The sequence below is a fragment of the Salmo salar genome, chromosome ssa17, assembly GCF_905237065.1.
Source record: "Salmo salar chromosome ssa17, Ssal_v3.1, whole genome shotgun sequence".
Classification (NCBI taxonomy): domain Eukaryota; kingdom Metazoa; phylum Chordata; class Actinopteri; order Salmoniformes; family Salmonidae; genus Salmo; species Salmo salar.
Window position 1 is genome coordinate 17,884,395 of NC_059458.1, and position 15,675 is coordinate 17,900,069.

Here is a 15,675-nt window from a genome sequence, read left to right on the forward strand (position 1 = left end):
TTTGGTTCCACTTGTTTCCCCTCTTTTATTCAGTGCATTCTCTATGCCAATGTCAAAGATGGTGGATAACTGACGATAGTTCACTCAGGCCGTTCATCATTGAAAAAAAATTCAGTTACAGTTCACTTAAGGGAATGGCTCTACCATGGACACCAATTCAATTGCAGCTGGGTCCGGTCTACTTAATTCATTGACTTCCATTGAAACAGAAAATTTGTGGGATGTCTCGCTTCTTCTTCCATCTCTGGCCAGTATGATATGGGCAGTGTTGGGTTGGTCTTTGAAAACTTTACAAGAGAAATGGGGATTAAGGTCAAGGTTTGACAGTCTTTGTCCTTGGTGTGCTGATATTGGTATGTTGAAGGATAACCTGCAATAAGTGACCAAAAAGGAAGTTCACAAGATTTGAATCATTCAGATTCTCTCAACTTCACTGATATTAGCAGTTATGATTCAAATACCTCCACGTTCACGACTTAAATATTCAATTCTATAACAATTGTAAATATTGGTAGGAGATAAGTACGTCTATGAAAGACTTACACCCTTTTATTTCGATCTTGTAGCCCATGTCAGATGTCTACCTTAAATACATACAGTACCAGTCAAAAGTTTAGACACACCTACTCATTCAAGGGTCTTTCTTAATTTTTGCTATTTTCTACATTCTAGAATAATAGAGAAGACATCAAAATTATGAAATAACACATATGGAATAAGGTAGTAACCAAAAAAGTGTTAAGCAACTCTAAATATATTTGAGATTCTCCAAAATAGCCACCCTTTGCCTTGATGACAGCTTTGCACACTCTTGGCATTCTCTCAACCAGCTTCATGAGGAATGCTTTTCCAACTGTCTTTAAGGAGTTCCCACATATGCTGAGCACTTGTTGGCTGCTTTTCCTTCACTCTGCGGTCCAACTCATCCCAAACCATCTCAATTGGGTTGAGGTTGGGTGATTGTGGAGGCCAGGTCATCTGATGCAGCTCTCCATCACTCTCTTTGGTCAAACAGCCCTTACACAGCCTGGAAGTGTGTTTTGGGTCAATGTCCTTTTGAAAAACAAATGATAGTCCCACTAAGCGCAAACCAGATGGGATGGTGTATCGCTGCAGAATGCTGTTGTAGCCATGCTGGTTAAATGTGCCTTGAATTCTAAATAAATCAGTAACAGTGTCACCAGCAAAGCACCCCACACCATCACACCTCCTCCTCCATACTTCACGGTGGGTACCACACATGCAGAGATCATCCGTTCGCCTACTTTGCATCTCACAAAGACACAGCAGTTGGAACCAAAAATCTCCAATGTGGACTGATCAGACCAAAGGACAGATTTCCACCGGTCTAATGTCCATTGGTCATGTTCCTTGGCCCAAGCAAGTCTCTTATTATTAGTGTCCTTTTTGTAGTGGTTTCTTTGCAGCAATTCAACCATGAAGGCCTGATTCAGTCTCTTCTGAACAGTTGATGTTGAGATGTGTTTGTTACTTGAAATCTATGAAGCACTTATTTGGGCTGCAATTTCTGAGGCTGGTAACTCTAATGAACTTATCCTCTGCAGCAGAGGTAACTCTGGGTCTTCCTTTCCTGAGTCAGTTTCAACATAGCGCTTGGTTTTTGCAACTGCACTGAAGAAACTTCCAGATTGACTACCCTTCATGTCTTAATGGACTGTCATTTCGCTTTGCTTATTTGAGCTGTGGTTCCCTATTTGGTCTTCTATCTGTATACAACCCCTACCTTTTCACAACACAACTGATTGGCTCAAATGCATTAAGGAAAGAAATTCCACAAATTAACATGGCACACCTGTTAATTGAAATGCATTGCAGGTAACCATACAGCTGGTTGAGAGAATGCCAATACTGTGCAAAGCAGTCAAAGCAAAGGGTGGCTACTTTGAAGAATCTTAAATACAATATATTTGACATTAATCCATTTTATGTCAGTTCTGTCACCATTATTCTACGATGACGAAAATAGTAAAAATAAAAACCCTTGGTGTCCAAACCTGATTGGTACTAACATGTCCACTTTACCATTTCTCTGCTCAGCAGGGCTATTGAGTTCAAACTTTGACCCTCCACCCACTCCAGTCAAATGTGCGTGCAGCAAAGTAAAGTCTAGTATCAGAGGTACTGGCAGCTGTGGTAGGAGTCTGGTTTGCATGTTAGTGCTGTCTAGTTTGTTGGGTCCTTTTGAATACATCTACATCTTAAAGCTGCAATGTGAAAGCATGTCTAAAAAGCAGTAGAGCGTTCCCATTCGTGTTTCATTTGAGTCTATAGACCAGGGTCAAACAATACTTTTCAGTTATTGAAGGTGGTGTCACAGCAGTTAAGATTCTACAATGATTCTCTATACTGCTTATTGTCACAAATAAAATTATGCGAACTACTAGCAAGCAGGTAATGGCAGAACGATTTTTGCATATTACACCTTTATAACATGAACATGTCTGATTCACATGTCAGCAGTAAGCCAACAAGCTATACTGAAGCATTTTACAATTACTGTAGGTAGGTCTTATAAAATGCATCACATGCTGGTCTAAAAAGCATCTTAGAAATACATCACTGCACAAGGAATGACAAACTTCCCTCAACTTTAACAGCCGTTTTATTTAGTCACGCCTCAAAGCCTTTGAACGCCATCTAGTGGATCAGTGATGTAGGATGACATTTAACATCCAGTCTGACAGCACCCAGACAGGAATAGCATTGCAACATTACATTGAAAAATGCCACAAAATATACAGTAGAGACCAAACCAAAAACAAATCTTTATTCCATATTCTTTCACTGGAAAGATTAAATATAACTTTACAGGATGACAGGGAATTGTTGCATGTGACATTATAAATCAAGTGCTTCTTCTACACAAGCCTCCATTTCTTTGTGTCTCTCCCACCTCCCCTCACAGTTAAAGATGAACTTATGCGAGATCCTTGGCCATCTGTGCAGCCTTCTCAACCACCTCCTCGATGGGTCCAACCATGTAGAAAGCCTGCTCGGGCAGGGCATCGTACTCACCTGGAGGGAAAAGAATGAACATACGCTCTAATCAGAATGGCACACCGACAACACCAAGGAAAGTCATCAGTTTAAAGATCGACTGAAGTGTTGCCACGAGCAGAACTGCAGATATTGCAATTAGCGAGATGCAAGACTACGCCCATGGATTAGATTGTTACGTGGGAGCCACGGCACCAAAACAGCCGAGTTTAACCTCGTGCTTCAACACTCTTAGTTGCAGAAATTGACCCACTAAGCTGCTTACTTCACACACTTACATCATATCGCAGAGTCCATCTTTAAACCTAATCACAAGTACTACGTACCATTTAGAATGCTCTGGAAGCCACTGATGGTCTCCTTGAGTGGCACCAGCTTGCCAGCATGACCGGTGAATACCTCCGCCACCTGGAAGGGCTGGGACAGGAAACGCTGGATCTTGCGGGCGCGAGAGACAATCAGCTTGTCCTCCTCAGACAACTCATCCATACCCAGGATGGCAATGATATCCTGCAGGGACTTGTAGTCCTGAGAGGGGAGAGTTGTAGGCATAATGTTAGGGGCAAGGTCGGTCATTCATTAGAAGCTGTGTAGTGCCGCTTTCCATGTCTAGCTTGTGAAGTGTGTAACAGTTGCTTTTAAGCATTTTACACCATTGTTATTGGGCTGTCTGCATGCCACATGTTGATTGTCCTGTTGCTCTGCATGTGCTTACTGCTCATTGTCATGGTAATGGTTTAATAACCTGCCCAGGGTGTGCAGTTGATAATTTGCCAGATGGCTAAATCCAGCACTTTGACCAAAACATTGATTAATGTGCACTGTGCCTAAAAATAAACTCAAAGGGCGGGGTGACTGACACACTAGGGGGGCTTAAGACACTAACCTGGAGGATCTTCTGCACGCCACGAGCAACATCATAGTGCTCAGCGCCGACAATGTTGGGGTCCATGATACGGGAGGTGGAATCCAGGGGATCCACAGCAGGGTAGATACCCAGCTCAGCGATTGCACGGGACAGCACAGTGGTGGCGTCCAAGTGAGCGAAGGTGGTGGCAGGGGCGGGATCAGTCAAATCGTCAGCCGGCACATAGATGGCCTTAGAGAAAACAGGTTGTTACATTCACAGGTAGCGTTTCAGTCTTGAAGCCATGTCAGACTATTGGGTGCTACAGACTGCCATGTTAGTGTGGTCCTCCAACAGGCCTATGCTGCTTGAACTCCAGCTTACCTGCACAGAGGTGATGGAACCCTTCTTGGTGGTGGTGATTCTCTCCTGCATGGTACCCATGTCAGTGGCCAGGGTGGGCTGGTAACCCACAGCGGAGGGGATACGACCCAGCAGGGCAGACACCTCGGAGCCAGCCTGGGTGAAACGGAAGATGTTATCGATGAAGAGCAGCACATCCTGACCCTCCTGGTCACGGAAATACTCTGCCACGGTCAGACCAGTCAGAGCCACACGGGCACGGGCGCCTGGGGGCTCGTTCATTTGTCCGTACACCAGCGCCACCTAGGGGTGTGAAGGAGAGGGCACAATTAGAAAACACATCTCGATCAAACCATAATAGAAACTAAAGGGGAAAGGCTGACGTGAACATCAAGTCAAGTGGGTAATGAGGGCAACTTTCCAGACTGGTGATATGCTACAATTTAACTTTTTGGGTGACAATTCAGAAATGTGAGTTACAGACCAGTCATTTTCATTGAAAGCAAGTCTAAGAAGCAGTAGATATGTTTTATGTGCTCCATTTCTATGCTTCCCGTTAAGTTTCTGCATCTTACTTTTGTACACCAGCGTCAAACAGCTAAAAATGTTTGTTATGGAAAACATATTTCATAGCAGTTTAGATGGTAACATGATTCTCTATGCTATCATGTCAAACTGAAAGACGGACTACTCGAATTTATACAGCCAGGAAACAGAGCGATTTCTGCATATTGCACGTTCAGTTTTGACATTTAACAGTGGGTTGTCTCTTTCCTGTGACTGACAACTTTAATACCATCAGTCTGCATAAGACTCCAAGCCAGGGGACAGGGTACTGCTAGGCTACATGGAATTGTTTTATGGTCATGCCACAGACCATTTTGCTCTTCGATTTTGAATTGTAACACTTCTTGAAGTATAAAAAAAATAACCTGTTGTGGTATAGGGGGCAGTATTTTCACGGCCGGATAAGAAACGAACCCGATTTAATCTGGTTACTACTCCTGCCCAGAAACTAGAATATGCATATAATTAGTAGATTTGGATAGAAAACACTAAAGTTTCTAAAACTGTTTGAACGGTGTCTGTGAGCATAACAGAACTCATATGGCAGGCCAAAACCTGAGAAGATTACATACAGGAAGTGCCCTGTCTGACAATTTGTTGTCCTTCTGTTGAAACTCTTATCGAAAATACAGCATCTGTGCTGTAACGTGACACTTTCTAAGGCTTCCATTGGCTCTAAAGCCGCCAGAAAGTGGAATGGGGTGTCTGCTGTCTCTGGGCAAAGTACAGCAGCTCTGTTTGTGAGTGGTCAGCCTGGGGACAGTGAGACTTCTCCATTTTTTTTTTCTTTCAGCCTTTGAATGAATACAACGTTGCCCAGTTGGAATATTATCACTATTTTACGAGAAAAGTAGCATAAAAATGTATTTTAAACAGCGTTTGACATGCTTCGAAGTACGGTAATGGGATATTTAGAATTCTTTTGTCACGAAATGCACTCGCGCGTCACCGTTTGAATAGTTACGTGAACACATGAACAAAACAGCGGTATTTGGATATAACTATGGATTATTTGGAACCAAAACAACACTTGTTGAAGTAGAAGTCCTGGGAGTGCATTCTGACGAAGAACAGCAAAGGTAATCCAATTTTTCTAATAGTAATTCTGAGTTTAGGTTGTCCCAAACTTGGTGGGTGTCAAATTAGCTAGCCGTGATGGCAGAACTATGTACTTAGAATATTGTAAAATGTGCTTTTGCCGAAAAGCTATTTTAAAATCGGACATAGCGATTGCATAAAGGAGTTCTGCATCTATAATTCTTAAAGTAATTGTTATGTATTCTGTCAAAGTTTATCGTGAGTAATTTAGTAAATTCACTGGAAGTGTTCGGTGGGTATGCTAGTTCTGAACATCACATACTAATGTAAAAAGCTGGTTTTTGATATAAATATGAACTTGATTGAACAAAACATGCATGTATTGTATAACAATGTCCTAGGAGTGTCATCTGATGAAGATCAAAGGTTAGTGCTGCATTTAGCTGTGGTTTGGGTTTATGTGACATATATGGTTGCTTGGAAAATGGCTGTGTGATTATTTGTGTCCATGTTCTCTCCTAACATAATCTAATGTTTTGCTTTCGCTGTAAAGCCTTTTGGAAAATCGGACAACGTGGTTCGATTCAGGAGAAGTGCATCTATAAAATAGTCCTGTTTGAGAACTTTGAATTATGACATTGTGGTTTTAAATTTGGCGCTTGATTTGTCACTGGCTGTTGAATAGTGTGGGACGATTTCGTCCCACCCCCCCAGAGAGGTTTTTAGAGAGGAAAAATGTTGGCCTTATTGCCATTAGGTTATACAAACGCATTGAAAAACTGATTGTTTAGTTTGGGACTGTCGCCATATACACACGTATTTGACTGGTATCAGGGGACCTTGAGATGAGTTTTGAGGCCTGTGGGCATCCTAGAGCAAAACATGTACGTGTTTGAGTCTCACCCTTAGAGGGGTCATACTAGCGCGTAGCCCAAACTGTTAAGACGCTACAGACATCAGATCTGCTGTACCAACTTCAGACAAGTTCCAAGACGCTTGGGGGGGGGCATAGAGCAAAACCATCGTGTTCATTAGAGTCTCATCTTTCCGTAGAGGGGTCATAATAGTTTAGGCCAAACCAGTCAGACACTACAGACAATTGTGAGAAGACCCATTTTCAGGATAGCTCATGGTCTGACCAACACCACTCTAGCTTTGCACCTTTCACTGCAGTTGCATTACATAGGCAGATTGATATCTAATGCAAAAAAACAGATCTCTAGCTTAAACGGACAGATCATGGCGATATGTTTATGCTAATTAGATTCCCATGCGGGAGTTGACCTTAAGGTTGTTGTTTTTTTTACTTAATCTTAAGGGTTAAATAGAGGCACCTGCTTATGACTGTCAAATGTGGCCAGTTGTTCACCTTGGAGGTGTCATCCTTCAGGTTGATGACACCCGACTCAATCATCTCGTGGTACAAGTCATTTCCCTCGCGGGTACGCTCTCCCACTCCGGCAAACACAGAGTAACCACCATGGGCCTTGGCCACATTGTTGATCAGCTCCATGATCAACACAGTCTTGCCCACACCAGCACCACCGAACAGACCTATGGAAAAGGACACAATTTGCTTTCAATAAACGTTAGCTAAATAATTGCAAAATGTGAAAGAATGTCAGTTCTCCAACATACCGATTTTGCCTCCCTTGGCATAGGGAGCCAGCAGATCTACCACCTTGATGCCAGTTACCAGGATCTCCTGCTCCACACTCATGTCAGTGAACTCTGGGGCCTCAGCGTGGATGGCGGCAGTCCTAAAAATACAAATATTAAAGATGAGACAATACTTGAATTGAACAAGCAATTTCCAATTGCTTATCATTCAGACAGACTCGATATGATTCTTTGAATGATGCATTACATTATTATTTTTTTTAAACATACCTAAAAGTTGTGATTGCCATTTCTAAAACTATTATGAATCGGCTGATAGACAAAGTGCTTACTGCTTGGTGGAGATTGGCCCCCTCTCATCAATGGGCTCTCCAATGACATTCATGATTCTGCCTAGGGTCTCGGGACCCACTGGGATTCTGATGGGATCGCCAGTGTCCACAACCTTCTGTCCACGGACAAGACCTTCAGTACCATCCATGGCAATGGTACGCACAGTGTTCTCACCTGAAAGTCGACATAACAGCTTATTGAGGTGCAATTCAAATCAAATCTGAGCTGGACGTTACTGATTATGCGATGTTGGTACAATGCCACTGCAAACGATGGTAGCAGTTACACAATTACAATATTTTACCCAATTATAAGCAAAAGAGCCAATCTGATTGCTCAAAAGACCAAAAACACCAGGAATAAGCTACAAATTAGGCTGCCTCTAAACGCAGGCTAAATGACTTACCAAGATGCTGTGCCACCTCCAGAACTAGCCTGGACTCACGCCCAGCAACTTCCAGGGCATTGAGGATGGGTGGGAGGCCCTCATCGAACTGGACGTCGACGACGGCACCGATGACCGCTACGATCCTGCCATGGGCGAAGGCGGCAGCAGCAGCAGGTGCAGAGTAGTCTCTGCCTGTAAAAGTAAACCAATGTAAGCATGCATTGACCCAGAACCACATGACCTTGCAGTGAATGAACTATCAATAACACGCAGTGATGTCTGCTGACCATTGTCAAGCTAGTCTACAAAATGCAGAGAAATACATTTAATAATATCACCTGTGTTGCTAGTTACGTGCGCAAGAGCAAAGAACCAGACTCAATGTCAAGTATTTTCGGCCATGTTGTGTAGGATAATTACAGCTCAGCCATCAACTAAACGTCAGCTAGCTACCAAATCCATAGAAAACGACAAATGTCTAGGGAACCAAGTAACGTTAAGCTAAGGTGACAGTTGTATATTTCCAACTTGGCCTAATCAGTTAATGTTAGCTAGGTGACAGATGGATAGCATGCTAGTCACGTTAGCCAGACAACGTATGACGAAATGAAATTGGAAAATTGATACCTAGTTATAGCAAAACATTTAGAAATGAATTTCTACTCGTTACACGCGACTTGTCTAGTTAGTTTCAATGACAGTCATTCAATGTCGTTAGCCAGCCACAGTACGTAAATCGCTAGCGCGAACCTCCAAACCTCATGTCATGACATACTAAGGTCATTTCTATTTGCACAAAAATCATGCCACGCAGCTATATGTACTTGGGTCACATAGGACTATAGCAATTAAATGGAATACATTACATATGTTTCACGCTCAATATTAGATCAGTAGACGAAATTATAGATACAAAAAAAAGTGTGAGGCCTGCTACACTGAAGGAAGCCAACTTGTTGCTTTAGGCTAACTAGCAGTTAGCCTAATACCAGGTCCGCTCCGAACTGCGTTTTTTCCAATTAATTTGCTACCCCTGCAAAATTAAATGTGCTTGCAAAACTTACGTCCAAGGACAGATGGCGATCCTACAAGGGCCTTCAGGGGCTGGACCCCAGGCTTAAGTGCCTGGAGAGCCCCGGTGCAGCAGCGTCCCACAGCTCCTAACATTGTCAAAATGGCTGAAGGTGGAAAGAGACGAAACGACTTGCGCCTTTATAATGAATGAATGTGAGCTGAACTGAGCGTGCGCGCAACGTCAGGGACAAACTGAGCAGGCGCACTTCGTGACATCCGTCCAGCTGATTAGTATTGCATTGATATGACTGTCCTAAGCTACAAGCCTACTATACAATACATAGTGATTGTCTTTCAAACGTTACAAATGATTTATCATGTCAATGCCGCAAGAATAATCATGCACAGTGTTCTAACAACCCAGACAACAACAGATACAAACTCAAGGTCACTACAGAATTGAGATACTACATGGGAAAACACTGTGAGGATTCTGGAAGGATCTGGTGTAAATTATGTTTAACCAATAACAATTAGTCTGGAGTCATGTGTGCGTGCGTGCGTGTGTGTGTGTGTAGCATGTGAAGAGGGCACAACAACACATTTTCCCCCTCAGGAGACTGAAAAGATTTGGCATGGGTCCCCAGATTTGGCATGGGTCCCCAGAAAGTTCTACAGCTGCACCATCAAGAGCATCCTGACCAGTTGCATCACCGCCTGGTATAGCAACTGCTCGGCATCTGACCGTAAGGCGCTACAGAGGGTAGTGCATACGGCCCAGTACATCACTGGGGCCAAGCTTCCTGCCATCCAGGACCTATATGCTAGGAGGTGTCAGAAGAAAGCCCGTTTTCTCTGCTACCACACAGCAAGCGGTACCGGAGCGCCAAGCATAGGACCAAAATGCTCCTTAACAGCTTCTACCCCCAAGCCATAAGACTGCTGAACAATTAATCAAATGGCCACCGGACTATTTACATTGACCCCCCCTCCCTCCATTTGTTTTGTACACTGCTGCTACTCGCTGTTTATTATCTATGCATAGTCACTTCACCCCTACCTACAGTCGTGGCCAAAAGTTTTGAGAATGACACAAATATACATTTTCACAAAGTTTGCTGCTTCAGTGTCTTTAGATATTTTTGTCAGATGTTACTATGGAATACTGAAGTATAATTACGAGCATTTCATAAGTGTCAAAGGCTTTTATTGACAATTACATGAAGTTGATGCAAAGAGTCAATATTTGCACTGGTGACCCTTCTTTTTCAAGACCTCTGCAATCCGCCCTGGCATGCTGTCAATTAACTTCTGGGCCACATCCTGACTGATGGCAGCCCATTCTTGCATAATCAACGCTTGGCGTTTGTCAGAATTTGTGTGTTTTTGTTTGTCTACCCGCCTCTTGAGGATTGACCACAAGTTCTCAATGGGATTAAGGTCTGGGGAGTTTTGTTCCTCGAGCCACTTAGTTATCACTTTTGCCTTATGGCAAGGAGCTCCATCATGCTGGAAAAGGCATTGTTCGTCACCAAACTGTTCCTGGATGGTTGGGAAAAGTTGCTCTCGAAGGATGTGTTGGTACCATTCTTTATTTATGGCTGTGTTCTTAGGCAAAATTGTGAGTGAGCCCACTCCCTTGGCTGAGAAGCAACCCCACACATGAATGGTATCAGGATGCTTTACTGTTGGCATGACACAGGACTGATGGTAGCGCTCACCGTGTCTTCTCCGGACAAGCTTTTTTCCGGATGCCCCAAAGAATCGGAAAGGGGATTCATCAGAGAAAATGACTTTACCCCAGGCCGGCAGGCGAATCCCTGTACCTTTTGCAGAATATCAGTCTGTCCCTGATGTTTTTCCTGGAGAGAAGTGGCTTCTTTGCTGCCCTTCTGACACCAGGCCATCCTCCAAAAGTCTTCGCCTCACTGTGCGTGCAGATGCACTCACACCTGCCTGCTGCCATTCCTGAGCAAACTCCGTACTGGTGGTGCCCTGATCCCGCAGCGGAATCAACTTTAGGAGACGGTCCTGGCGCTTGCTGGACTTTCTTGGGCGCCCTGAAGCCTTCTTCACAACAACTGAACCACTCTCCTTGAAGTTCTTGATGATCTGATAAATGTTTGATTTAGGTGCAGTTTTACTGGCAGCAATATCTTTGCCTGTGAAGACCTTTTTGTGCAAAGCAATGATGACGGCACCACCCTCCTTTTGAAGCTTCCAGTCTGTTATTCGAATTCAATCAGCATGACAGAGTGATCTCCAGCCTTGTCCTCGTCAACACTCACACCTGTGTTAACGGGAGAGTCACTGACATGATGTCAGCTGGTCCTTTTGTGGCAGGGCTGAAATGCAGTGGAAATGTTTTTGGGGGATTCAGTTCATTTGCATGGGAAAGAGGGACTTTGAAATTAATTTCAATTCATCTGATCACTCTTCATAGCATTCTGGAGTATATGCAAATTGCCATCAAACAAACTGAGGCAGCAGACTTTGTGAAAAATAATATATGTGTCATTCTCAAAACTTTGGGCCACGACTGTACATGTCCAAATTATTTTATTGTGTTACTTTTTATTATTTTTTACTTTAGTTTATTTGGTGAATATTTTCTTAACTCTTTCTTGAACTGCACTGTTGGTTAAGGGCTTGTAAGTAAGCATGTCACAGTAAGGTCTACACATGTTGTATTCGGGCGCATTTGACAAATAAAGTTTGATTTGATTTGAGTCTGCATAATGCAGCAAGTGAATATTCATTTTCCCAAAACACAGCAACACACACATACACAGCTCCACACCCCAGGCTGTGTTTAGAACAGTATGTGCACTGTGCACAAGCTCAATTTCAGCACGTACACTGTCTTTCCACTAGAGTGTGGGGCTGCACTAGAAATGTTGGTGCTTCCTCTCCATCCTCATCCTTGGCAGGTAGCCTAGTGGTTAGAGCGTTGGGCCAGTAAAGAAAGGTTGCTGGATTGAATCCCTGAGCTGACAAGGTAAAAATCTGTCGTTTTGCCCCTGAACACTGTTCCCCAGTAGGCCATCATTGTAAATAAGAATTTGTTCTTTGCTGACTTGCCGAGTCAAATTAAGGTGCTGACCTGTTGCACCCTCTACGACAACTGTGATAATTATCACTTGACCCTGCTGGTCGTCTATGAACGTTTGAACATCTTGGCCATGTACTGTTATAATCGCCACCCGGTACAGCCAGAAAAGGACTGGCCACCCCTCAGAGCCTGGTTCCTCTCTAGGTTACTTCCTAGGTTCCTGCCATTCTAGGGAGTTTTTCCTAGCCACCGTGCTTCTACATCTGCATTGCTTGCTGTTTGGGGTTTTAGGCTGGGTTTCTGTATAGCACTTTGTGACATCGGCTGATGTAAAAAGGGCTTTATTAATACATTTGATTGATTGATTGACATTTAAACAAATAATTTAAAGTCCTCTCTTTATTGTTGCAACGTGGAATTAAGTGGGATCGTGAATGCTACCACTCAGTGTTAGAATTCCATTATGGAATAGCTGGAATATCCTCTGTTATGGAAAGTGAAGAAGGCTACATGCCAACTTTGAAGGAGAGCCTTCGATATGGACTACATTACTATTTTTTAATATATAGATTTAAACTGTTTATTGACATTTTTAAACTGTTGATTATTGTGATGCAATGTTATTTATTTTCTGTATCGATTCATAATTCATTTAATCCATAACCTGCACTTTCTATCATCTCCAAACATTTCCTGTTAAATTGCATTGCTCATTGTATTGCCTAATTTGTGGGAGTGGCTAATCGGCACAGGAGCCTGCAATGTTTAATCAGGCCTGTGTTTTCTTGAAAAGGTGTTTCCAGACTGTGTGGAAGAGCCATTGGTTTTAGACACCAGCCACGTGCGTTTACTTTGTAAGTCTGCATTTTTAAAATTAGTACTTTTATTACAATTTATTTCTCAGTTCCTCTTTTAAGCCTTTTACATGACAAGGTTGTCACACCAACTTCCAAAATAAACATTCATCTGTCCTTAAATACGAAAATGGATGAACATTACTGAAGTACTGTGGTAATGATTTCCATGCCCCTGTCTCCTCAGGCTTTGTCTACACAGATGAGTCAGGGCTTTTCAACATTCTTAAGATGGTTTTGTCTGGTTAAGAAAGACATACACACTCTATACCTCAGTTTGTCGGGGCATGGGGACTCTACAAGAAGTCGAAAACGTTCCACAGGGATGCTGGCCCAATTTGACGCCAATGTTTCCCACAGTTGTCACATAATTGGCTGTTTGTCCTTTGGGTGGTGGACCATTCTTGATATAGACGTGAAACTGTTGAGCGTGAAAAACCCAGCAGGGTTGCAGTTCTTGACACAAACCGGTGCGCCTGTTACCTACTACTCGTTCAAAGGCACTTCAATCTTTTGTCTTGCCCTTTCACACTCTGAGTGGCATACATACACAATCCATGTCTCAACTGTCACAAGGCTTAAAAATACTTATTTAAACTGTCTCCTCAACTTCATCTACACTGATTGAAGTGGATTTAACAGGTGACATCAATAAGGGATAATAACTTTCATCTGGATTCACCTGTCTATGTCATTGAAAGAGCAGGTGTTCATAATGTTTTGTACACTCAGCGTAAATAATTTTCAGTGGCCTTGTGCTTTCTATGCAGCTATCTATCTGGTATTTGGTATAACTGGTATCTATAAACTGATAATTAACCATTTGTAACCCTTTATAAATCATTTTCAGTATACCTGAAAGTGTTACTGAAATAAGCAGTCATACTTAGTTTCATGAGTACGTATAGGATCAGAAGACAGACATTGGACTAGATTGGATGCTACAACATCCAACTTTCCCTGTCAACCACAATTTATGTTTTCATATGTTTGCCACACCTCTCTGGAAATCCTTCACTGGCTGTTTCATGCTCTTCTTCACATGAATGTTCGTGGCGGTTTCAGCCGACACCTCGGTCATTCATCATAATGAGAGCAGCTTGTACTGCGATTCATGACAGTCCGTGACATGACAACTTTGATGGAAGACGATCTACAGGAGACCTTTGACCTTTCACAGACACGTTCTGGATTGGTTAGTGCTATCCGGGATTCTTGGGACATCCCTACACTAAGTCCTAACCTGCTAGGAAATCAAAGAGAACGCCAACTTTGTACAGATTGCAAGCACATTGTGAATTGCATTAAGTGTGTGTTGAGAATGTACAGAGATGCTTTAGATTAACCACCTGGCTGCTGGACTTAATGTCAAAATCATGTCATCAGTTATCAGGAAAAGGTGAATTGATGTCCTTGCCAAACCCCTTTTCAATTTACTGTACAGGTGTACATGCACCACACGATATGTACATCCCACTGGGAAAAGACGTCAGATCACCACGTTGTCATCAAGCATGAATTCAACTTGAAATTAACCAAACCGTGAAACATTATAGTTGCTTGATGCTTGAATTGAACTGAGCAGAGATCATTTTGGGCTGATCAGCACCATATAATAAGTGTCAGCGAGATCCTCACCATGTTTTATTTGTCTCACCATGAAAGGGGGAGGTATCTGAACCAGATTTGAGCAGGCCTATTTCTCACAATGGCATTTTTGAGTGGCAGCTCACCTCTGATTGCTTTCTGCCTCCAGGTTTGGAAAACTTTGGGCTATAAAAAAACATGCTGTCACCACCAAGTGCACAGCTGGAGCAGAGCTGCATGATTCTCTTTCTGGCGGCCAGAAGTCTGGCGGCCAGGGAAATGGGTTTGGATTATCACTACCTTTGCATATATTCCAGATTTGTTATCACACAGTGGAGTGAATCAAAAGTAAAAAAAAATTGTTTTCCTATTTAAATATGCTAATCCATAAAGACAAGGTGAACGGGGTATTGTTAACTGAAAATGATTGTTGGAGTGCTAAATTCTCTGGAGGAGAAGCTACAGTTATTCTTTTAAACATTTTATAGCCTTGCCTCACCCCCTGCAGCTGCAGCCAAAGACTAGTGCCTTCACATTAATGTGAATCAGGGCAAACGGTGCTAGCAAGGTGTGCTGCCTAGAGCCCTAGAAGTAAATCTATACCAGTCTCCTTCCAAAAAGTTATGCTTTGTTCTGTGGGTGAGGCTTCCGGAAGCCATTATTCCCAGAATGAGACATCAGGTGAATATGGGGCAGAAATGGGAATTTACCCTCGTTCACCAGTAGATAATAGTCTCAGTTACAAGGCAACAAACAAGAATGGACAAAGGCCCATAAAAAAAAGATATATATATATATATATATGATTTTTGTTATTACAGCCCAGATGTGCCATCCCATCCCCTATTTATAAAAATAACATTTCCCCCCCACCCTCTCCCACAGCTTAGCCCTGCCCCACGAGAGCTCCCTGCCCCACCCCTCTCCAAACATGGAGTGGCTGTGAGTGAAAATGGGCTGGTCCTGCATCTACTGTTATTCACTGTGTCTGTGT

At 42.8% G+C, this 15,675-nt stretch overlaps 1 protein-coding gene across 1 annotated transcript; it reads right to left on the bottom strand.

Annotated features, from left to right (window-relative positions):
- Positions 1-2,605: 2,605 nt before the first annotated feature.
- Positions 2,606-9,494, bottom strand: LOC100196679 (ATP synthase subunit beta, mitochondrial). The gene is made up of 9 exons (XM_014151763.2): positions 9,239-9,494; positions 8,193-8,366; positions 7,786-7,960; positions 7,472-7,593; positions 7,203-7,387; positions 4,250-4,531; positions 3,905-4,117; positions 3,345-3,546; positions 2,606-3,036 (listed from the first exon to the last, which is right to left on the bottom strand). Exons 1-9 carry the CDS (start codon positions 9,339-9,341, stop codon positions 2,939-2,941), a joined length of 1,554 nt encoding a protein of 517 aa, XP_014007238.1. The 5' UTR covers positions 9,342-9,494; the 3' UTR covers positions 2,606-2,938.
- Positions 9,495-15,675: the final 6,181 nt, after the last annotated feature.